This window comes from Lactuca sativa, chromosome 9 (assembly GCF_002870075.4).
Source record: "Lactuca sativa cultivar Salinas chromosome 9, Lsat_Salinas_v11, whole genome shotgun sequence".
NCBI lineage: Eukaryota > Viridiplantae > Streptophyta > Magnoliopsida > Asterales > Asteraceae > Lactuca > Lactuca sativa.
The window spans coordinates 24568719-24594278 of record NC_056631.2 but is presented as its reverse complement, the minus strand read 5'-3'; the positions used below and the strand labels follow the sequence as shown (position 1 = coordinate 24594278).

General features: G+C 32.9%; 2 protein-coding genes and 2 long non-coding RNA genes across 12 annotated transcripts; 2 read left to right on the top strand and 2 right to left on the bottom strand.

The window, feature by feature from the left end:
- Positions 1 to 5757: 5757 nt before the first annotated feature.
- Positions 5758 to 11424, bottom strand: LOC111881166 (uncharacterized). Of its 9 annotated transcripts, none has more exons than XR_008226357.1 (13): positions 11005 to 11424; positions 10273 to 10463; positions 10089 to 10185; positions 9902 to 9955; positions 9736 to 9796; positions 8537 to 9179; positions 7959 to 8205; positions 7691 to 7850; positions 7401 to 7554; positions 6822 to 7005; positions 6589 to 6703; positions 6403 to 6494; positions 5758 to 6323 (listed from the first exon to the last, which is right to left on the bottom strand). It is a non-coding gene; the product is annotated as an uncharacterized LOC111881166 (long non-coding RNA). The 9 variants fall into 9 exon arrangements; XR_008226350.1 differs by lacking the exon at positions 9736 to 9796 and having other exon boundaries at positions 5758 to 5979; positions 6302 to 6323; XR_008226352.1 differs by lacking the exon at positions 9736 to 9796 and having other exon boundaries at positions 8537 to 8614; positions 8882 to 9179.
- Positions 11425 to 18563: 7139 nt separating this feature from the next.
- LOC111881143 (protein FAR1-RELATED SEQUENCE 5-like) lies at positions 18564 to 20977 on the top strand. Its single transcript, XM_023877537.1, has 6 exons — positions 18564 to 19203; positions 19291 to 19583; positions 19678 to 19894; positions 20001 to 20096; positions 20579 to 20822; positions 20899 to 20977. Exons 1-6 carry the CDS (start codon positions 18564 to 18566, stop codon positions 20975 to 20977), a joined length of 1569 nt encoding a protein of 522 aa, XP_023733305.1.
- A 1091-nt stretch (positions 20978 to 22068) lies between these two features.
- LOC111881155 (uncharacterized) lies at positions 22069 to 23414 on the bottom strand. Its single transcript, XR_002846685.2, has 2 exons — positions 22808 to 23414; positions 22069 to 22733 (listed from the first exon to the last, which is right to left on the bottom strand). It is a non-coding gene; the product is annotated as an uncharacterized LOC111881155 (long non-coding RNA).
- Positions 23415 to 23812: 398 nt separating this feature from the next.
- On the top strand, positions 23813 to 24846 carry LOC111881159 (dirigent protein 25). The gene has a single exon (XM_023877556.3). The coding sequence runs from the start codon at positions 23866 to 23868 to the stop codon at positions 24784 to 24786; it is 921 nt and encodes a 306-aa protein (XP_023733324.1). The 5' UTR covers positions 23813 to 23865; the 3' UTR covers positions 24787 to 24846.
- Positions 24847 to 25560: the final 714 nt, after the last annotated feature.

Genomic DNA, 25560 nt, shown 5'->3' with positions numbered 1-25560 from the left:
ACGACACACATTCGCGTGTCGTAACCTTACGACGCGCGTGTTAATGACACACAATGTGTATCAAGAAAGCCCCTGTCAAGAAAGGCCATGTCATAAATGAAGATGACACACATTTTTGCGTATCGTAAATTTAAATATTTAAAAAAAGATATTTATATATTTATTAATTTTGAAATTAAATTTGCATTTAATGTGTCATAATAGAAATAAAATACCATATACAAAAAATACAATCCATTGCATAAAATTTAAAGTCATACAATTCTATTTCTTACAATATATAAATTTGCATTCATCTAATCTACTCTATGTTTCATACTAACAATTGAAATGAAGAATGCAACACTTGCTTTTTCAGCATCTTATCTCTTTTAGCTTGAGCTTTCTTTTCCACTTCTAACTCCAAAGCTATTCGCTTTCATCAACCCTGTAAACATAACACAAAATCACTTGTCATTTTCATTCTACTTTTAAAATTAATTCTTATTAAGACATGCTACTTTTAAAAGCTCAAAACCATTACTTGTTTGGAGTCTGTACAAACCATTACTTGTTTGTGCAGTTTAAGCTCCAACACGACTGCAAAAGCTCAAAACCATTACTTGTTTGGAGTCTGTACAAACATAAATGTCATCAAATAAGTGAACATGTCGTGCAGAGAATAACAACGTACTTTCATAAATAAATAAAATTATGTTTCTTTTCTTGCATTTAACCTACAACACAAAACTTACCTACATTATGTGTTGGTAAATATCATGCACAGGTTTTCCAAGTTTCAGGTTGGGAAGAAACACAAACAACAACACATAGTATGTATCAAAAATTGGATCATAGTAGTAATTTTCCAGCACAAAAGTAGTAGTAATAGAAAAAATACACTCACACACATGAAATGAAAGGGTTGGTTGGGTTTTTCTAGCATTAGAAAATAACCCACTTGACATTCTCCTTGAGAGTAGGCAGGGGTCTAACCACAGTAGCATTTGGCCTTGGCACATGGTGCTCCTTGTCCCACCACCAGCACTAGCAACATCAACAGAACCATGTAGACCTGTACCTGAAAGGTAGCCAGATGATCATAGTATGTGTGTGGTATTTACCAATAGACACAAAATGAGTGCACCTTGAATACCTGTCTAAACATAATTTTAAATAATTAAAACAAATCTTACTTAATTCAAAAAGATAAAACAAAACAAAAGAAAGAGACTGATCAAAATGACACAAATATTGACATACGTGTAACACATGTTGTTTGTGAGTGATTGCAGAGTATCAACATTCACAATATGCAGATTCTTATAATGAACATTCTTGTGATTGAAAAAATGGAAAGACATGTACCGTAAAACATAGTGTTGACATGTGAAGCCTTTTGGAGGCAAGATCGAACGCATTCAATTATTTTTCTTCCATAACTTGCAGTGCCTAGATTTACAAATTTTAACAAGATATGAACCAAAGGGCAAAAAACTCATTTTTTGCAACACAAATGGATGTAGTACCTGACTACATAGACTTTAGCTACAACTGCTCTTGCAATGGTTTTGGTTTCATTCTGAAGAAGTTTGTAGAGCCCACTTTCCTTGTTTTGCAAACCCATAGCTAGTGGCGGAACTCTAAAAGGTCCAGGGAGGCTATGACCCCCTTTTTTCATGTTAAAACATCTTCTCAAGTCATTATTTCATTCAGAAACTATTAACTGTGCATCAACATTAACTAGATGTTTTCTCAAAAATAAAAATAGAATATAGAGTCACTAATAGAAAACAAAAACAAACATTTATTGCATCAATCAGAAGTTAAAATAGCCGAAAAATCATCCTTCGGAATGATGAAAACTGCATTTTCTTCTTAATAGTGCCAAAAAGCCTATTATAATGAAAACATCCAATACCAATCACTTAAATATGAATCAAAGTCTTATCACAACTTATGGATCTCCTTTACAATACCACCTTACTGTATAACAAAGTTGAATTTTTTTTTTGTTCTAAACTACACAAATTATTAAAACACAAAATAGAAGAAATGAACAAGAATAGTTAAATTGCAAAACCACAGAAGATCTTTTCTCCTCCTTTAATGTGGGTGTACACATGTATATGTTTACTAGTCAATCCTTCAACTTTCTTTGCTAGCATTCCAACCCTTGACACTTTAAACTTCAACTTTAACACTTTAACTTCTACATTTTATCTTTTTAGACAATTAAGGAATAAATATATTAGCTTGGTCTTGTATAAAAGAAACCAAGTTAGTATTTAAAGTTTAAAGTTTTTCAGTGTCGAGTTATTTTTTCAGCCCCTCTAGTTCTAGTAATCGAGTTCTGCCACTGTCCCCAGCAGCTCTGCGTCATCATTTATGACTGTTAATTTAGTTAACTTTTAACTGTAACTTCTTTAAAATAGTTTTTATTTCATATTCTTAACAAGTTTAGCTAATAATTATATAAATACACTAAACCTGTTATCTTAAAAAAGTTAGGACAAGCCAATAAATAAAACAGGGGAAACCAAAATAAGTGGACATACCCTTACCAACATCTATTTGATTTTGTTGCTTTCCCAGTCACCGTTCGAGTCTCTTGATTCTTGACTGCATATCTTCAATCGCACCTTCAATGGGAGAAATCACCTCCCTACTTGGTGATGAATCAGATGATGAGCTGCTACCCTGCTTTTGATATATCAATATATATATATATATATATATATATATATATAACAAATTTGATATATTTATATTTTTAATAAAAACAATTTGAAAATTAAACCTGAGATTGAATGTTTTCTACAAGTTCTTGCAACCGTGCAGCTTGTTGAGCATTGATCCCACTTGAATTTCTCTCTGATGCTGGTAATTTTTCCAGTACTATTTCAAGGTAACTCTAAAAAATGAAGAAAAATAAGTAAATCATAATAACAACAAAATAAATATTTTAAATTAAAAAAAAGGTAGGAAAAACCTTTGTGGTGTATAAACCATCAAGCTCAAGAGCCGAATTGAACCAGCAGCTACAACAATTTCCTTATTTGCCCCTTTAATCTGTAAATATGGCCCCGGGACATCTTGCAAATGATCAACCTCCATTAAAAGCTACAAGGGCAAAATGGTCATATTAAAAAAAATAAGTGTTAGATTTAACAAAAGAAACCATGAGGACTGTTTGTGCAAGAAAATAAAAAAAATTAGATGACCAATTCTGTAATTTTACACATAAAAATATTTTACGTTTCCATCTTGGTAGATATATGCAGATGCTTCAATGTAAACTAAAGCTTGATACCTGAAAAAACCATTTTAATAGATAAAATATTTATATAAAAGATAATAATTGCTTCATATAAATATAAAAATATAAAATTATGTTAAGTACCCAAGATTAAGAAGACCAGAAACTGTACTGATACTGATGTCAAAGTCCACCTTTGGTTGAATTATGAAATCCCCTTCCCTTATAGGCTAATTATTAAAAAACATTTAATAAATAAAAAATAAGAAAAGAAAAATAATTAATATAAATTTTGACCACAGATGAGATGAAAGACCACCCTTATGAGTAGTGCAAATCTCCCTTATTAGATAGTTGTTGCACTTTGTTGTATCGGATGTCAGTGATGATGTTAGAAGGATTGCTGTTTTAGCTCTTGGCTTTGTTTTGTACTCTGAACCCGAACAAGTTGGATTCCCTTTTTCTCTAAATCAAATTTCTTCAAAATTCTGTTAAAGGATGGAATTTGAGATTCCATTTCCTATGGAATCCGAAAACTAAACTTGCTATTTTTTGCTTCAGACTCCACGTATTGTCTCCCTGCTGTCGAATATGTTTCAGGAAATATAGAATCATAGATATAACACAACTTCCATCATTTCTCTGTAAAGATCAATAGCAACTTTTATTATTAAGAAAAGAAGGAGCATGACTTGTGTAGAATTAGTACCTAAAGCAAAGTAATTAACAATAGCAGCTTCTGGTTGAAATTCTTCTCCAACTGACATAGAAGGAGAAGCCAATTTCTTAGCAAGTTGAGTTCTAACAGAAACAAGAATTGTAGAAAAGTATACAAGGAATTAATAGATTAAGCTTACATGTATATTAGGGCGTGTGGGGAAGCAAACATGGCTGTAATCCTTCAAGAGTGAGAGCCAGTATTGGCCTAATGTATTTAATTTTTTTGAGAATAATGGTAATAATGCAAGATACTCCTCTGGGATGCTGTTCTGTCTCCTCAAGAATGCATATGTATAACATTTGAAGGGAATCAATGGTGCTTTGCTGCTTTTTGAAGATTTTTTCAGAGAACACAAATGGGGCACTGACTCTTGACCACTTGCAAGGGGGGGAAGTACACATCGACATGGTGACAAAAGAAATCCGAGACCTAAAGCCCAAAAAACCCTAATAAAACAACTAAATAACGAAAACTGAACAGAAAATAAGCAAACTAACTAAAGGAAACAACATAGAATCGAAATTAAAGAGCGATTAAAAAGCCTTACCAAAGAATTTATGCATGAGTACAGTTGAAGAAGGCCTAAAAGAAATCCGAGACCTGAAGCCAAAAAACCCTCAATTGAGAGAAAAAAAGAGCAGATCCACCAACAGAAAGAGAATTGAGAGATGTGTAAGCCATGAATCTTGGAAGAACATCAAAACCTATTTACGATCGACTGTGAGAACGTGGGTGAAGGCGGGGGACCTAGGGCTTCTTGTTGGAGGCGCTGGAGGTGGGTGAAGGAGGAGGCCCTAGGGCTTCTTGTTGCTAATTCAAAGATCAACATCGATGGTAGAAGGTGGAGGCATCAGTAGAGCGAACAAGGTAAAAAGAGAGGAGATCGAACCATTTAGTGTGAGGGTCGATTTGGAAGAAATCTCAAACCCTTAACCTTAAACATGATGTGAAGCAATTGATCCATAATCTTCTTCGTCTTCGTCAATTCCTTGGGTTCACATAATCGGACGATGGTGGTAAATGAAGCATTCTTCGAGAAGGAATGTGCATCGCCGTAGTTTGAGGCTAGAAGAGGAAATGAGGATTGGAGGTAGTGGATGTGGATGAGGGGTGGAGACGAGGGAGAAGAAGGTGGGGGTTTAAAAAATTTGGGGATTTCATTTTCCCTCCGAGACGCGCATTTCTTATAAAAAAAATATAAAACGACATTCACAGACGACGCACAAGTGCCTTCCGTGTTTTTAATATTTTTACATGAGACATTAATTTAGGGGCACTAAGTAATGCGCGACCTAAATCCTTAGATTTTTTTGAAGAGATGACACTTTTTTAATGTCGCTCTCTAATGCGTAACATAAATCAAAGAGCGTCGTGTTTTGCGCGTCGTAAAAGGGTCTTTTTCACTACTAGAAAAACAACCTTTTATGATGCTCATTGCGCATCGTAAAAGGCTCAGACGACGCGCAAATGCGCGTCAAGGAAGACCCTGTCATAAAGAGAGACGACGCTCATTTACGACGTGCAATTACGACGCGCGTTTACGACACGCAATGTGTATCAAGGAAGGCCCTGTCATAAAGGAAGACGACACGCATTCGCGTGTCGTAACCTTACGACGCGCGTGTTAATGACACACAATGCGTATCATTAAAACCCCTGTCAAGAAAGGCCATGTCATAAATGAAGATGACACACATTTTTGCATATCGTAAATTTAAATGTTTTAAAAATATATATATTTATTAATTTTTAAATTAAATTTGCATTTAATGTCTCATAATAGAAATAAAATACCATATAAAAAATACAATCCATTGCATAAAATTTAATGTCATACAATTCTACTTCTTACAATATATAATGTTACAATAAACAAAATAAAGAGAGTAAATTGCTATTTTGAACAGGTGAAGCATTATAACAACCTGCTCTGTGACAATTCCTTTGACCTGTCTACCAAGAATTGTGCGTGACCCTGATTCACCTTCAAGATTTGCATTGTCACATGTAAGGTCATCACCTGTGAAATTGATCACTAAACATTAGACATCGCTTGAATTCTAAACTTAACCATTAACAATTTAATATGATCCAAACTATGCATGAAGTATCATGTGACTTGTGTTCAACCAAACCATTAATCAATCAATACATGACACTCTACAAGCACCACAAAATATAGAATTCAGGTGCATGTAGAGTGTCGACATTTAATCATTCATATGACCTGGAAAATAATTATAATAAAATTGTGCATGAAGTTTCCATATCCACACTCAGAAAGGAAAAAAGCAAAAAAATAATAACAAACTTATCTCCTCAAATGGGTAAAATTGAGTTACCAAAGAGAAAACCTATGTGTGCCTACAATAAGATAGCAACTACATTAAAATTAAGAAGAATAAATTAAATTAGAAAAAAAAGTAAGAATGGTGATATATACTTGATGCGGTTGTCATGAACACCAGCACGAGATTTATCATTGCTGGTTCCCTGTTTTGAGCTTCCATAGAACTTCCCAAATGCTTCTGTCAGCTGCAAATAAGAAACAATGTAATAAAGGGATTTTGGTTGGTTTATATGAATGCATGCAATCTATAAAAGGAATTGTAAAATACAGGGGACTTACAACAGCGTGTACAGAGCTCGAGACCTTGAAACTGGAAAGATTGTTGCTTTAAAGAAGGTAAGTTTCACTAAATGAGGTACACTAAATTAATGACCATCTGGCTATGTGTTGTTATCTACATCATATTAGGAATTCCAAGGTTATACTTTTTTGGGGCACGTAGTAATATTTAAAAGAAAACACTTATTCAACATTATATGTTCATCATTCGACTTCATTTTCACGGTATCTACCTCATTGGATTTGGACTATTTTTCATTGAAACGGCAATCAGCATCTGGGTTATTCAGGTTTGAAATATTGATCTTCATCTTCTGATCAGATCATGATCTTCCCCTTTTTTTCTTTAATTTCAATGTATGTGGTTTGTTATGGATATGCAGCAAGTTTATTCATACTTCCGTGGTAGTGGAAAAGCTGCAGAGATGAAATGGGAGGCTACAAGGTCAACTCTGATGGCAGGATTATGACGTGCATGATCGAAGACAAACACTTTTCAAGAACTCTTAACACATGTGTATATATAGTTAGATGCTAAGTTAGTTTCAATTTTGAATTTATTTGTTGCAAAGATTTAATATTTTGGTGGTAATTTCGGGTCATGTTAGAAATCTTAGAACTTGTATTCTACCACATGTTTATACAATTAAATGTAGAGCTCTTTGTAATTATTGAAACCCAAGGTAAAGTCTTGTAAAATGTAAACTTGTCATGAGAAAAAGGAAAGAGAGAAACTTAGGTGCAAAAAATGAAAAGTTGTAATAATTCGAAGTAGAGAGTTAGAAACTACTTTTTTATAAAAGATTACGTACCAAAAGTGTAATTGACATAAATGCCCCTGATATAAATGCCCTTTTGAATTTTCGAAGCAGAGAGTAGACTGTTACTAGAAGAAAAGCAAGGACTGAAAATGGCCAACCAATAATAACTCCAGTTGCTGCAACAGCAACAGCCATGGCATGCATCCTAAAAAGAAACAATGCTGAAGAGAGAGAAATTGCATACATAGAAAAAGAACTTGGCAAAAAACCTGTAAAAGTTATGAAAAAGACTTAATATGAAAATGAAATTAGATTGATAATTCTTGCATTTGGGAACTTACTTGTGCTAGCAAAAAAGCAATCACTTGTTAAGCATAAAAGGGCGAGTGTGTAACAAGCAAGGCGTTTCCCATACTTTCTAGAAAGTGCTACTACTAAAGTAGCTTCATATATGACAGAAAGAAGGCCAAGAAAGATTCTCACAGCATAGAATACTCTTACCTAGAATGTGATGAAGAAATCAATAGATTGATTATGTTAATGGAAGTAGAAATTAACAGGGATATAAATGGAATTGGAATGATTATAGAAAGTGTTGAATTGTATTACTTTTTCCTCATCGAGCCAATTATACATCTGTGAAGCTGGCCAACCCACCATATAATGGAACATAATGTAGAGGTATGAACGCAGTGCAAACTGAGAACTGCAATTAACAGATAATTTATATCAGAGTTAAGAAATCATGGCTGAATTTGCAAAATGGGGATAGAACTTCCATGGAAGAAGTAGAAGCATGGCCTCCCCTAAATCCAAACAGTAGCAAAATCTTCTTCTGGAATGAGTTCCCATGAGCCTAGGAAGAAGGTAAGAAATATTTTAAGTTAATTGTTTATTAGATAGAAAATGTTATATTATAATGGAAAAATAAGGACACAGACATTAGCATGGCCTCCCCCAAATTCAACTTGTTCATAATAAGAAAATGAAGATTCTACAAAGAATACGCTTCACAAGTTTTGCTTCTCCAAATAACCAAGTTTTGATTACATGTAATCCTCTTAAACTTGCAGCTAGTACACCAAAATTCAATACATGGACCAAAGTACCCTTTCCTTTTCTTTTTAAACCATCTTATGAACTAGATGAAATTTAAATCACTGTAATAACATTTTTGATATTTTTACCTTTTATAGATCTCTGGATGCTGAGTTGCTGACATATAATTAAGACTATAAGATCTTTGTGAATGATCTTTGGATAACCTAATACATATACAACAAAACCATAACAAAACCATAACTCTTAAAATGTCTTCTTTTTAACCAAACTAGGGAAGAATCCCGCTTTGCGGGTTAGATATGCAAAAGAAATTTTTTAGTTGAATTTGAATACTCGACTGTTTTCATGAGCTAGAAAATTCATACACAAATAAAAGTGACCAAAGATGAAGTAATCTGTTGTAAGTGCAGGGGTAATATGGTCGAAAACCAGCAAACCCCGATAATAAAGCATCATAAACCATCTGATACCTGTAAAATCCCAAGAGCAATCTAAAACTTAGTCAGATGCAAAACCTATCAATGCATGCTCTTGAGAACCAACAAAGTCAATCTGTTCTAAAGCCTCTAGAGACGATAAAAACCACATCAGGGGAAAAGTGGTTGGTACCCATGGCCCGAACAACACCAAGTTCTTTAAAACAAATTTTATTATTGCCAGTGTCAACCACACCCCTATGTTCGTCTCTGTAGCTCTTGTACATTATCTCTTTCTCTTTGACTTTTTGCTCAAATGTTGCTCATTCAACCATGAAGCAACAATGTGTATCTAAAACAGAAAGAAAGACCCATGTTAAGCTTTCACAATAACTTTAAAATTTGAAAAAAAACGTTTTTGATAAGTGCCAACAAAGTAGACCACAATGTCCACAAACATTTGAACCTAAGACCTCATTTAGGTGGTGTCTCGTATATGATGGAATCTGGAAAGTAATGTAATGGTTCGTTAATTTTAATTAAAATTATGTACATAATTAAGTAATTGTATTTACATAAAATATATAAAACTCATTTTATTTCATTCCTTCCTTTTTCCATTCCATGATTCCATTGGTTATTGGTGTTTAGCTGGTGTTCTTGATGGTTGGAATGAAATCCTTTATGCTCAAGTTTTGCCCAAACAATAGCAAAATCAACAGCAAAAGCTGTAAAGTGTAAATTAAATATGAATTACACTTTTTTTCATTTTTTATAGAATATAGAAGATAGAAGATAAATAATATTGATATAATTCTTTTTCTTATAATTTTCATTTTTTTTTTCATTTTTAGATGATGATTAATCTGTAAAGAAAAAACTTTCCAGTTATACAAAATACGTTTTACCTAGATTTGGGTCCACATCTATATTACAAGAACTCCACATGTCATGGCTAAAGTAATCTTTCTGAAAAAAAAATTAACAAAAAGAAAGTGCCACTACCATCATCGCTACCACCACTGGTGTTTTCAAAAAAATTAAACTACAAAAACACAATAATCAAAATTTAACCTGATCCGTAAGAAGATAATGCTTAATAGAACGCAACTTGCCAATGAGGTCATACTGTCAACATTCAAAAATAATAATTGGTCACAAAATATTGTTAAAATAACTAAAAAGAACAACCATATTTGAAAAGGAAGGAGTCAAAATTGGTTTGTTGATAATGTAAATCCATATTTGAGGTAAGAAGCACCGTGTTGTTGGGGCCCCATGACTTGCGACTCCCCCAATACTGATCCAACTCTGTTTTTGAAGTAAGAAGCACTGAACACTGTCACCACATTCTTGTCCTAATATCAATAAGAAAATTATTAATAAGCCTAATAATTATCATTAAATAGGGATAGAGGGATGGAGGGCTAATTAAGTAAATATACATGACACCAGTTGAAACCCTCCATGAAAAGCTGGTGAGCTGTGGAGATGAGAGTAAGCCCATTTGTATAGTTGAAGTGAGACGCGATGTCTTGTCCGAATGTGTACCAGCCCCATGTGGAGAGAACCCCTACCCGCATCTATCATCTGGATCTGACCTTAACAGATCACACATTGTTCCTTCATGTGGGACCTATAAATTCTTAAACACACCAATTTAAGTATTACAATTTAAGTATCACTATCATCTAAGATTGCAGAATCCAGTGTTTATGATATGTGTATACTAACTGGATCGTGCTTTTTTATAGCAAACATGGAGTCCCAACGACCTGTTGTATTAGTTCTAAGTGGAAAATCAAAAAGCGAGAAGGAATTTGCAAGGTCTTTAAAAGAAAGTTCATCCCTTAAAATCACAGATGATGTAAAGTTCCAGACCTATTTGCATTCTGAGATGGAAAAGCAATCGGAAAAAGATGAATTCAACATTGATACTTACATGGATCCTGAAATCACTAAAGAAGGGCATTGGTCCTTCAGAAAAAGATGAAAAAGTTGACTACTGAAGAAGGGCTTCGTGGAGAAAATTGCAATCAAGCCCTAAATTGAATGGTTCTCCATTTAAAGAAAACACAGTATAGGGCTAGAGTTGATAATTTGGAAGAAAAAAGACGAAGAACAGAAGAATATGAGGTCAAAGTAACGGAATGGAATAAATAAAGGAAAATTCTTACCTTTTTCTTCGAACGGAGGGTCAATTGACTTTCAATTTTCGATGTTAGGGCTTAGCGATTGTAAGAGGAAGAAAACAGACGTACTCTCATACATGATGGTTGTATGCGCTTGATTTTGCGAAGACGAGTTAAAGGAAAGAACTAGGGTTTTCTTGTTGTAAGTCAGGGGAGAAGCCGAGAAAGTAATTAGAGGAGAAGGGGGGAATCGCCGAAGAAGAAAAATAGGATGTCTTCGTAAGATGGAAGGGAAAATTGGTTTAGAAGCTGGTAAAACATAATGAAATGTTGAAACGTTTGGAAACAACTTCTCCCAAATGGTTGGAGAAGATGGTCGGAGACAGTTGGCGGTGCGAGATCGGAGGTTGGGTGGTGGTGCGATGCTGCTATGAAGACCAACGCCCTAGGGCTTTTTCTTGCTAATCGGAAGAGGCGGGGGGGGGGGGGGGTTAATTTTTGGGATCCAATATAGGCGGGTGAAATCCCACTTAAAACGCGTGTTTCATTAAAAAATTATAAAGCAACACTCTTAGATGACACACGTTTTATGAACGGTGCCCTCCGCATTTTTTTTTCTCTTCTGACACTAATTTTAGGGCACGCACAAATGCGGTGCCCTCTATCCTTCATATTTTGCAAAACTGACATTATTTTTTAGGCCACGCACAAATGCGTATCGTCTATCAGCGCGTGTCATTGTTTGCGCGTCATTAAAGTGCTTTTTTCTAGTAGTGTTTCTTGTAGTGACTTAAACTTGTAAGAATAACCATGATTACTAAACTTTAGTAAATCATGACGAATAATCTTATTGATCTTTGTGGTGGATCTTGATCAACGCACATCCAGTGTACCCGATCCCCTAGTCCTTCACTTGACTCACATATACATGTGAACAAGGAATCAGTCTTAATTTACCAAAGATGAAAATTCTCATTCATCATACAATACAACTTGCATGATTCCAAGTTTTTGTCCAATTGAAACTTGGGTGATGAGAATATTTCCTTATTTGGCAAATACTCGACATTACCACAAACGAAAAAATCAAATTCATATTGCTAACATAGAAACATACAACCATCAATTTTCACAAATGCCATTGCAAGGAGATATAATAAAATAAAACAAAATTTTATTTATTTATAAAATGCAGAAAAACTTTTCCTTACAATGCAATCACAAATGAAAACTATGTCATTACATATTTCCTAGCAATCTATCATAAATCCTAAGTAATAGCTCAAAAATCCGATCTTCGAACCATGCTATTGAAATCCATCTTCACGATCAGATTCATCATACTCTTCCTTTAAGCTTCCTTCCCTTTGCCTGATCCTACAAAACATAAAAATGCAACCTATTCACATCATGTACTAAGAATCATCATTTAAGAACTTAATAGAGTTATATAGTAGACTTACCTGAAGCAGAGTCAAACTTTTCGATTCTACCTTCTCGCGGATCTTTCAGGTAGTCAGGGGAAATTCGCAACCAATACCCTTTCCCTTGGCAACAAAAACATATGGACTCTTTGGGAATGGTACACGGGACAATCTTAGACTTAGACTTTTTCTTTCCCTTGGAAAGAGAAATCTTTTCTGGACTTCCAATGTTTCCATTGTCAATGTCCATGGAATTTTGGGGAGTAGATCTTCCAATCAAATTTGCTTTTCCAGTGCGCCAAATCATTGTTGATTTACTAGCAACAAGCAAATAGGTAAGATCAACAAGGGTCATGTCGTGGTCTGTCACATAGTAGTCCTTAATGAGCTCATTATATGACTAAGGAAGTGATTGAAGAACCCAGTCAACAACCAACTTCCTTGAGACTTCGACACCCAATACTCTCAGCCTGTCAATATGTGACTTCATCTCCAAGACGTGAGTACACATAGACTTTCCTTCCTGCCAATAGGGCTTCGAGTGACCTAGAACTTGTGACTTAGGGAGAATTATTGGAGGAAGTGGAGGAAGTGAAGTATGACTTCCACGATCCAATAACGGGACATCATCTTCAAGAGGAAAGCTTATTCTATAAGATTTGGGAAGACCATAGTTGCCTGAACTAGACATCTACAATGGGAGAAATTCAAGTCAGTTGATTTAAGTCCTTAATATAACACCCAAATGAAATATTAAGGTTAGGACCCAACACAATATTTTACAATTTGGAAGAGGGATGCCATAATCCAAACTGCAAAATATTTAAAGGTAGGTAAATGACGAATTACCAATTTCCACCACGAAAAACCAAAAAGAATTTTCGGTCTTAAGTGGATTGAAACTCCTTGATTGTGCCTTCAAGTTTGTGACTGGGATGCCGAGGATCACAAACAAGGTGTGAATAACCATGCAAATTAGGTTGGTACACCGAATGTTACAACCACCAAATCAATGTGTCGGTTAACCACACACGCTCCATTGATCTATGATTAACATCAAGCTACCCTTTGCGATGCACTGTCAGTCTAGATTAGTGTGCCGGTTAACCACACACACTCCATTAATGGCTTAAAAAGGTGCAAAGTGCAATTTCATGGGTTAGCACCATATTCACATTTTCCTAAGTAACTAAGATTAGGAATTTATAGGTGTTTAGTTACTTTATATTTATCATTATACTTTTAATGAAGGGAGAATTACAGTCCTATCCTACCCGTTTGGCTAACAACCCTCCACCAGTCAAGGAAGTGGTGGGTAAGAGTGGACACCCATTAAACTGTCATTTTATAAGCAGTAACCTTATAGACCGACTTCGTGAATGAGGCCTACTAACTGTAAGACTGATTTTAGTCTTATATATATATATATATATATATATATATATATATATATATATATATATATATTAAACCTATAATATTATAATAGTATAAAGATTGAATTTTAAACTTTTAAAATTCTAGGGATTGGAACTAAATGTTTCAAAAGTTAGACTTTTACATTTACAAATCCCAAAACTTGAGGGCAAGTTTTGTAACTTCCAAAACCTTTTGGAATCCATAACTTATGAGTTTAATAAAGATTCTTTGAAAAGACTCTTGACATTCCATAACTTGAGGACAAGTTATGGAATTCATAAAAACATTTATGGAAAAACGCTCTTCAAGTTCATAACCTATGACTTTTAATGATATCTTTAAAAGAAAATTTTTCATTTTCCATAACTTGAGGACAATTATGGAATTCAACAAAATCATTTAGATCAAAAATTCTAACAAGAAAATCACACAATTTGTCTATGATCTAAATTAAACTCATAAGAACAACACAATTCAAATCAAACAAATTTTATGTAATTAGCCTAACCGTATAAAATAATACAAAACATAAAACTTTGATAACTATCTTATAAATTGGATAAGCATGATCATTACCACATCAAAAACATGTTTATAAGTTCAAAAACAGTTTAGGGTAATGATCCTAGTCCAATTCCAGCCAAAAACATCGAAAAAATGCATTCTGGAGCACCAACTCATCGAGTATATGAACAAAATCGGCAAGTTGGATGACTTTGTACTTGGAATCAGTGAGTCCCCCAGTGGACTCGGCGAGTCCACTGCCCAAAATAGCAGAAAATCGATTTTTAAAGCATTTCCAGGCAAGTAGCATCAAGTATAATTGAAAACAGCCCTAGGCTCTGATACCACTGTTGGGTTTTGATCATTCTAACACTCCTAAGGTGTACATGCAACCCTAAAAACCTTGTATCTATGTTTTCTCTATTATACATGCAAACTTGAACTTTCCAAGGTATTACCCTAACTAGCATACAAAACATTGATACTTGGGTAATGAAACAAGTTAGATGACATGCCTTTTCTTGTAGTTGGAAGCCTTGGACCTTTAAGAGCTTAGTGCCCTAATTGTTGCACCTCAAATGGAATCACACAACACCACCAACAATTGGAAAAACTTGTGAGAAGAACACTTGCTTCACAAATCAGCTAGCCCTTCTGCATATGCCTTAAGTGCCGATTTTAGGAACCATGGGGTTTCTTATATAGTGTGGACATTAGGGTTGCACCATGTAACTCATGACTTTCCATATTCTTCATGATCCACGGGTGTTAACCTCCATTGAGTATCCATGGGTCACCACATGGGTTTAGCCAAACATGAAGAACTATGGATCATAAGCCCACTTTATAAGAATGAATGATTTACCAAATCAATCCTCATTTATTTAATTAGTCTCTTTTGATCACAAAATTAATTCCAAACTAATTCTTGACCAATACTAATTAAATAATATGATTTCATATTAATATATTAGAACTTATAATATAATAATAAATCATAAATATCCTCTTCTCATAAAAGTCTATCCAAACTGTTCCAATGTTATGCAACCCAAATGGACCATGTTACTCTCGGGTCAAGTACATACCAATAATAGTTATGGGCTTAGACACCTAATCCAACAATTGGAACTTATATGATGAGTTAAATGACATTTTTTAAACAATTGAAGAAGATTTGAAAAGAACTTGAAACTTCATAGTCGTTGGGTGTGTAATAACTTTAAGAAAATGAGAAAAAAATGTGGTGACCAAATGGAATGGTCAATAAATCATAAAAATGAATGGGGTTTAAAGACCTAAATGGTTAATGATGGAACTTATCAAAGCACAATGATCTAATGGTTAAGTAAAGACAACGTCTAAGAAAGGTAAGTAACGTTTATACCATGTAGGTTTCTATTATGGAAGGACTAATTTGATAGTTCAAGTCAAACAAAATGGAAGAATGCGAAGGCAAGAAAGAATCATAGAGACAAATTCTAATAATTGGAAATTATGTCAACTTAGAAATTAGAATGCTATTTTGGGAAAATCTTTCTAAACTACCGCGGTATGCACCTTGATACAACTTAAACATTGGAAAACATCAATGGCTAAGAAGTGAATATGCTCAAGTATAAGGTTACAATGGAATTCGTAAAAAAGGTTTTTAAAGCACATATTTACTTTTGAAAAATCAAACCCATTACGACCACTTAAATTTGGAAAACTTCAAGACCATAATGAAAACATCCAATGATTGTGGAAAATATAAGAGATATATGATAATGGAAAATTTTAATTATGGATCACCCCATAAAGATATCGTGCTTAACTTAGTGATTCTGAGGTTGTATCCTTAGTTTAAGGAAGAAAAAAGGTTGATGGGGTTATAGGTAAATGATGCTTTAAACTGACTAGGTCAAATTTAATTTGGTAAAACAGTGGGGTGTGTTCTATGGGCTTCCACCATAGAAAGAGAACAATTAAATCCGGTATTTGCGTCAATATTGGAAACAAAAAGAACTATAACACCCATCGCATGGACCTATATGAAATAACATTTAAAATTATTTCAAAGTATAAGTTTACAGAAAACGGTCCCAAAGTTTAATTTAAAATACTTCTCAATGTTCAAATGCGGATAACAGTCTGAATCATAAAATTTTCAAGCATTAAGGGGTTAAGAAAACATTTCATGCGAGAGTGTCACAACATATATCAATAAAAAGTTTAAAGTAGACATTAGAAACCAAAAGTCTTCTATAATTCCTCTATGGTTCTAACAATATCTACTAACTACAAAAGTTTATTAACAAGTGCATTGGGCTTTGGGGAGCCTAGGGAGTACAACCCCATGGTTAGACGTTATGGACTGTATATGAATGAACACTTTAGGTTTTATGGAAAACAAGAAACCCTAAAAATCATAAAAATGCATTAAAAAAAATACTTAGACATCACAAATCTTTTTTTTTTTTGATTTTATATTATGAATTTTCACAGCTTTTTCTTTATTTTCGCTGAAATTGTTTTTGAAAAAAAAAACAAAAAAAAATCGATTTTTTTATTTTTTTTCAGCAATTTTGTAAACAAACCTGCGATTTTTAGGTAAAAAATGTCAAAAAATATTTGTGATCTCTGAGTATTTTTTTTATGTATTTTTATGATTTTTAGGATTTTTTTAGGGTTTTTTTGTTTTCAATATATATATATATATATATATATATATATATATATATATATATATATATATATATATATAGGTTCAGGTTCATTTGAGACCATTCTAATTTTGTGAGACCGTGAGACCAAATCTAAAAATAATTTTAAAATGCAAAATAAATAGAAAAATCCAAAAATTCTTTTTTAAAATATTATTTTCGGAACTTGAGTTAACTAAAAAAATGAAAAAAAAAATTCCGTTTTTTTTGGAAAACACGTGAAATATTCTAAATAGAATATTACACTGACATATTTTAAAAAATAATTTTAAAATGCAAAATAAATGGAAAAATCTAAAAATTCTTTTTTTAAATATTATTTTCGGAACTTGAATTAACTAAAATATAATAAAAAAAATTTCTATTTTTTTTGAAAAATACGTGAAATATTCTAAATAGAATATTACACTGTACATATTCTAAAAATAATTTTAAAATGCAAAATAAATGGAAAAATCAAAAAATTCTTTTTTTAAATATTATTTTCGGAACTTGAATTAACTAAAAAAATTAAAAAAATAAAAAAAAAATAAAAAAATGCGTCTCACGGTCTCACAAAATTAGGCCGTCTTACATGAACCTAACCCTATATATATATATATATATATATATATATATATATATATATATATATATATATATATATATATATATATATATATATATATATATATATATATATATATATATATATATATATATATATATATATGGGAAAAGTGAATATACCCTCAAGGGTATATAATGTTAGGTACCCTTAACCACAAAACTACATAGTTTTGAATAGATTTAATTTTCTGGAAAAAAAAACAATTTCCTTAAAAAGTTGTACGTATTTCCTCTGTATGATTCCTTGAACCATAATGTCTTCCAAGATCAATCGCATAGGGCTAAATCAAAATCGACCTCATACAAATCGGTATTAGAAATTGGAATTAACCTAGCTATAATCGACGATCGCATAAGGCTACAACAAAATCGTTTTTTGTCATTAGGAAATCAATTTTATTGAATCAGTTTTCTGTTGCGATTGCACTTACGTGTCCAAGCAGGTGCGTTAATTTTGAATTGAATATAACAAGAAATCTGCCTTCTTCAAATACTACAAATCATCTAATACGGCTACAATAAAATCATTTTTTGTGATTCAGAATTCAGTTTTATTGAATCGATTACCTGTTGCTGTTGAACTTACGTGTCCAAGCATGTGAATTAATTCTAAATTGAATACAACAGGAAATCGACATTCTTCAATGGTTCTATGCATGTATTTAATGTATACGTCCAACAAACCCTTATATAATACGTAGCAATTATCACCTGCAAGCAATCTAATTGTTCCAGCAACTCCAAATATACTATCCATGAACACTGAGATGATTTTTCAGGTTTTTTTGATTTTTTTTGGAGATTACTGTTATATAGTTTTTCCATTGTTAACTGTTATTGTGTTTTTTTTTTTCCGTATAATGTTTCAATTTTATTGAATATAAAACAATTTGATGTTAATTTTTTGTTTGGAAACATGCATTGATGTCTTGTGTAGGCCATAATGAGTGAAACCGAAGCAACTAATCAAACTATAGAACCATATATAGCCGAAGATGTTGACACAAATGATTTTATGGAAGCAACATATGAATCTGAAGAACTTAACGATTTTGATGTGAACATTGAATTTGACAAAGACGAATATAATGTTGAAAAGATACTGGGAAAGGTTTTCGATACGCCTGACGAAGCATATACGTTTTATAACGATTATTCATTTTTACATGGTTTTGGTATACGTAAAGATAACACGGTTAAAAGCACAAAAACAAATGAGCCTTATCGAAAATATTATGTATGCTACAAAGAAGGTTTCAAACGGGTAGAAAAAAATGATTCAATTGGAAATGAGAAAAAACGTCGGAGAGATGTTAGAACCGGATGTCAAGCAAAACTTCGAATTATAAGGCAGGAAGATGGAAAATGGTTGGTGGACTTATTTAATGACACACATAATCATGAATTAACCATGACACCAACGAATGTGATCAAGCATCGATCTCATAGCAATTTCCATCGTTCAATAGAAGGTAAATCTCTTATGGTGCAATTTGGTCAAGCAGGGTTGAAACCTTCTCAGATTAAAAAAGCTGTTAATACAATGAAATCCTCAAATGTAGCTGATGTTACTTCAAAACAATGTGTTGATGTCTTATCTGAGCATCGAAAACAATATAGAGGAAATGAGTTCTATGGACTTATAAAACATTTTTAAGATAAATCATTAGTTGATAGTGACCAGTATTTTGTAGTGGATTTGTCTGATGATGGATATCCTAGGAATATCTTTTGGGCTGATGGTAGATCAAGAGATGCATATACAAAATTCAGAGATGTTGTAGTGTTTGATGTTACTTATATGACTAACAAATTCAAGATGCATTTTTCTCCTTTTACTGGGGTGAATCATCATGGTCAGTCTATACTTTTTGGTGGGGCATTGCTTGAAAACGAAAAAGAAGAGACATTTGAATGGTTATTTGAACATTTCCTCAAATGTATGTTTGGAAAGTATCCGAAGGCAATTATTACCGATCAAGACAAAGCTATGGGCAATGCAATAAATTTTTTTCCCAAAGACTCAACATCGCTTTTGTTCATGGCATATCATGAAGCACGAAACTGAACACCTTCGATCGTATATTTCCCGTTATGGTGATTTTCAAGAAACATACAGACAATGGGTAAATAGTGACACCATTGAACAATTTGAAGCAACATGGGAAGATATGTGTAGTAAGTATGAACTAGAAAGCAATTGTTGGATTAGTGACATGTATAACCAACGTATACATTGGGCTAAAGCCTTCTTGAAGGATATTTTCTTTGCTGGTATGACCACAACTGGACGAAGTGAAAGTATTAATTCATTTTTTTGATGGATTTGTTAACTCGAGGACCATGTTGAATGAATTCGTTGTACAATATGACAAAACAGTCGAGTCACGAAGAGCCGCCGAAGAAGATGAAGACTTCAAGACTATGAACTCGCGACCGGTTCTTTCTTCAGTGCATCCAATCGAAGCAAAAGCAGGTCAATGTTATACTAGAAAGATGTTTGATACTTTCAAAAAAGAATGGGCTGAAGCTATTACCAATTTGACTCACGAGACTCTAAGAAAAACTACTGAAGAAAGCACATATAGAGTTGGGCAACTAGACGTTAATAAAAAATATTGGCACATAGTTACCTTTCGTTCTTTGGATCAAGTCAGCGTCACATGTTCGTGTGCTATGTATGAGACAAATGGCATTTTATGCAAGCATAGCCTATATATGATGAAGAAGAAGCATGTTCAAGAACTCCCGAGTCACTATATTTTACCGCGATGGACCCTTGATGCTAGGTACAAACTGGGTAGTGTTAGTATCGGACTTGGAGAAATGAATAATGAAAATGGAGTTAGTGACTACACACTATGGTGTGTCCGTTCAAATTTTAGTAAACTAATTGAACAAGCAAGAGACTCCCTTCGGAGATACAAAAACTCAATAAGTTATTGATAAGTCTTTTAGATGATCAAGCAAATCGAAAAAAATCTATGTCTTTGGAGAATGCATCTCAAAGTTCTTGTATGGGAGTTTCACAAGTAGATATGATTCCACAGTTATCTGTTCGTGATCCTCTTGGTCCAACTACTACAAAAGGGCGTCCTAAAATTTCTAATAGAATCAAGTCTTCTTCAGAAGCCCCCAAAAAACGAACATGCTCTTACTATCAAGGATTGGGTCATTACGCTACTAGTTGTTCAAAAAAAAGGTTCTTATTATATTAATTTAATTTCCATGATTTACAACTCTAATAATTATATTAACAATTTTTTTTCATGGATCAGGTGGATGAATCGTTGCAAGAGAAAAAATGATGAGACGTGTTGTTTATGTGAGCAAAAGAATAATCTAGATGGTTGTTGACATGAATAATGTATGAATAATCTAGCAGTTATTGATGTTTCTTAACAATTTTTAATGTTTTTGAATGAAAATTGTTGATTGTTTTATGATTTGTGTTTAAAATTGAAATTGCGCCACCGTTATGTGTTTCAAACTAAAGTACGATGATATTTTCTGAAAAAAAAAAACAAAAGTGTTATGCTATTTTGTGAAAAAAGAAAGTATGAGGCTATTTTTTGAAAAAAAAAAAGGAAATTTGAGGCTAATTTTTTGAAAAGAAGAAAGTATAAGGCTATTTTGTGAAAAAAAATAAAGTATGAGGCTATTTTGTGAAAAAAAAAACAAAAATTTGAGGATATTTTGTATAAAGAGGAAATATGAGGGTATTTTGTGAAAAAAAAACAAAAACTTGAGGCTATTTTGTGAAAAAACAGAAATTTGAGGATATTTTGTATAAAGAGGAAATATGAGGGTATTTTGTGAAAAAAGAAAGTATTAGGCTAGTTTGTGAAAAAAAAAACTAAAATTTGTGACTATTTTGTGAAAAAGGGAAGTACGAGGCCATTATGTGAAAAAACGAAAATTTGAGGCCATTATGTGAAAAAAATGAAATTTGAGGGTATTTTGTGAAAAAAAAGAAAGTATGAGGCCATTATATGAAAAAAATGAAAATTTGTGGCCATTATGTGAAAAAATTAAAATTCGAGACTATTTAGTGAAAAAAGAAAGTATGAGGCCATTATGTGAAAAAAACGAAAATTTGAGGCCATTATGTGAAAAAACTGAAATTTGAGACTATTTTGTGAAAAAAAGAAAGTATGAGGCTAGTTGATGTTCAAAATGAAAGTTTTCTACAATTTCGAGTTAAAAATGAAAGTATGCTAACATTTTTGGGTTCAAAACAAAACTTTTTTACAATTTTGGGTTAAAAATGAAAGTATGGTGCCATTTTTGATTCAAAATGAAAATTTTCTGCAATTTTGGGTTAAAAATGAAAGCAAGTTGTCATTTTGGTTAGTGTTGTGTTAATCTACACATAAGTATGATATTTTTAACATTGTTGGACAATTTTGCCCCTGTCCCAAAGACGGTAATCCTCAAGAACTTAAGGATACGAAATTTCAAGTCACATTAAACAATACGACCAAAAATGAGTTGCTATTTCGACTTACACCAAAAAAATAATACTTTTGTTCTATACATTTTCTATCAACATATACATGGTCTATTCACTATACAAGAACCCAAAAATTTTATAGAGTTCTTAAAATTCTTCCAATTCTTCAAGTATTCCCACCAATTCTTCAGCAAAGTATCTCAATAGCACCTGGATGAGCTATCCGACATCAAAAAGTACACACTGTTCCTCTATTATTTTACCCAACTTCAATGTTGTAACCATAGTTTGACCATAATACCCTTACACTTTAAAATAAAAATTATTGACAAATGTTCCAAGTCTTTCATCTTTCAAATGTTCCAACTTCAATGTTGTAACCATAGTTTAACAAATGTTCCAACTTCAATGTTGTAACCATAGTTTTACCCAAGAAGGAAGTTTTTCCAAAGATACCCCTCTATCTTGGTAGGCACTCGCGTTGCAAAAGAATTCACACAATGTTTGTAAAACATAAGCATATATGCATACAAATTGTTGAAAAAGGTTTGTATAACTCAAGACATTAACACTTCCAGCTGGTGCACCAAGTCCTTTCGACAAGCATACCGAAACATAATCAACAACTTTTACTAGCATTTTAATAGGGACACTAAGAGCCTGAAAAAAAAAATCTTGAAAATTAATGAATGGAAAATGAAGAAGAAGGTTGAAAAGGGTTTTTTTTAACTCACAACAGATGTATTAAAGATATGAGCCCCATTTATATGAAGCTTTAAGTTATTCTTTTTTGCAAGCTATCCAACCTGGTTTATGGTTTCATGAGAAAAACAGTGTGTATCATTGAGTAATCTCTTTTAGGCATTTTGTCATACACCTATAGTGCATTAGAAAAACGAAAGGGTAATTCATACTTAGCATTGGAATAACCTTATTCCAATAAACACATCCACATCACATCATAAATATTTGCTTGAACTAGAAAAGGAATAACCTGAAACTGAGAGGAAGTAAACTATGTCATCGCTTAGCAGCCTTGCTGCGACAGACTGCGGACTGCGACGGGGGCTGCCTACCTCGTGTTGCTGGGCAGGTCTGAATCTCGGCGTAATATGACTATAATACGACTGGCATAGTAGAAGGCGAACATGGAAAGACTTCGTGTGTAATAGATTTTGCTGTAGCCTTATGCGATCGTTGATTATAGCTAGGTTAATTCCGATTTCTAATACCGATTTGTACGAGGTCGATTTTGATTTAGCCCTATGCGATTGATCTTGGAAGACATTACGGTTCAAGAAACTACGTACAACTTTTTAAGGAAATTGTTTTGTTTTTCCAGAAAATTAAATCTATTCAAAACTACGTAGTTTTGTGGTTAAGGGTACCTAACATTATATACCCTTGAGGGTATATTCACTTTTTCATATATATATATATATATATATATATATATATATATATATATATATATATATATATATATATATATATATATATATATATATATATATATATATATATATATATATATATATATATATATATATATATAGTCAAATGAAACATTGTTAATATTTTGTAGTCTAAGTATACCGACTCTCATAACAAAACCAGATATTGAAAAGGAGCACCTACTCCATTTAGCAACAAAAGCGTTGATCTACTTCTCTTGTGAACCCTTTTGTTTTCAATATGTTATATATATCTTCCTTCCATGGTTAGTTCTCAAAACACTTTCTGAGGCATCACCATTCTTGAAAAGCTTCCTTATTCAACAAGAAAAATCCTTATGACGAAATCAAACTCCATTTATTTTCCGACACTTTTTCTTCTTCTAGCAATCACCTTCTCTTCCATCACCTCCTCTCGAATCCTAGTTGAGGAAGTAGCTCCAGTCTTCTCTGCTATCTCACCGGAGGCACCTGATTCTGTTCAAAACCCTAACCCTAATGCAACACCTTTAGGAGCCATCCCACCTAGTACTGTGGCTTCTAATGGTGCAGCTGGAGGTGTAGAAGGTGGTGATCATACTCTCATGTTCTTCATGCACGACATTCTAGGAGGATCTAACCCCTCAGCTAAAGCTGTCACTGGTATCGTAACTAACCCTACTGTTAATGGTCAAGTTCCCTTCGCAAAACCCAATGGAGCTAACCTTCCTGTCAACAATGGGGTTCCTCAAGACAATGGCAACAGTGGAATCATCAACAACAATAACATCCCTTTCCTCACAGGCCTAGGAGGAACCACTTCTAATGTTTTCCGCAACAATGGAAATAATAACAATAACAACTTTAACAACGCGTTCCCCTCCATCAATGGTGGCCAGTTACCTCAAGGCAACGCCCTGCGACAGCTTATGTTTGGGACTTTGATGGTGATAGATGATGAGCTAACTGAGGGACATGAGCTGGGGTCTGGATTAATTGGAAAGGCACAAGGTTTCTATGTCTCGAGCTCCATTGATGGCAACAGCCAGACAATGGCGTTTACTGTTATGTTTGTGCATGGAAGTTATATTGACAGTCTTAGCTTCATGGGGGTTCACCGGAGTGCTGTGGCGGAGTCTCAGCTTGCTGTCATGGGTGGAACCGGGAAGTATTTGAATGCCAAGGGGCATGCTGTGGTGAAGACATTCGAAGGCACGAACCAGCAGAACAATGATGGTGTAGAGACTCTACTTCAAGTCGCTGTGTATCTTACATATTGATTTTTTAAAGCTTGTAATTGTATGTGTTTACGTTGTATTATACTCGATATTTACTCCATATTTACCATGTTTTGATGATCATGCATGCCACTTTTAGAAAATGGTAAATTACACTTTTCGCCCTGTGGCTATAAGTCGGTTTTATTTTTTGCTTTTAACATTTAAAAAACTTATGGGTCAATTTCATAATTCATATTTCCTTTGTAAAATTTTAATCATATATATATATATATATATATATATATATATATATATATATATATATATATATATATATATATATATATATATATATATATATATATATATATATATATATATATATATATATATATATATATATATATATATATATATATAAACATATTTAAATATTTAATTTAATCATATTTAATATATTAAAAAATAAACACCGTCTATAAATTAAATTATAACTAAGTTACTAAAATATATATTTGTAATCTTTTTCATAATCGATCTTCTTATTCACAACACAGTTGTCCACACATAATCGATTAAAAAAATCACGGATCGCATATTAGAACTATTAAACAATATAATTCATCTCATACAATCGATTTACGAGACCTACGATTATTCTTTTTTTAAACAATTTTGTTCTCCTTCTGTTTTTAGTTATAATTACACATGTAATGACAGAACAAAAAAAATTCATTGTGGGTTTTAATATTTTTGTAATACTTCATAAAGTAATAAGTCGAAAATAACAATGTGGGACAAAGATAATATTATAAAATTACAAGTCAATTATAT

Excerpts from the sequence above, each read along its gene's own strand:
- LOC111881143 (XM_023877537.1), top strand. The coding sequence starts at position 18,564 with ATGAGTGAAACCGAAGCAACTAATCAAACTATAGAACCATATATAGCC. Across the intron at positions 19,204-19,290 it reads TGATGTTACTTCAAAACAAT|TTGATAGTGACCAGTATTTT; the intron begins GTGTTGATGTCT and ends ATAAATCATTAG. Across the intron at positions 19,895-20,000 it reads GAAGGATATTTTCTTTGCTG|TCGAGTCACGAAGAGCCGCC; the intron begins GTATGACCACAA and ends ATGACAAAACAG.
- LOC111881159 (XM_023877556.3), top strand. The coding sequence starts at position 23,866 with ATGACGAAATCAAACTCCATTTATTTTCCGACACTTTTTCTTCTTCTA.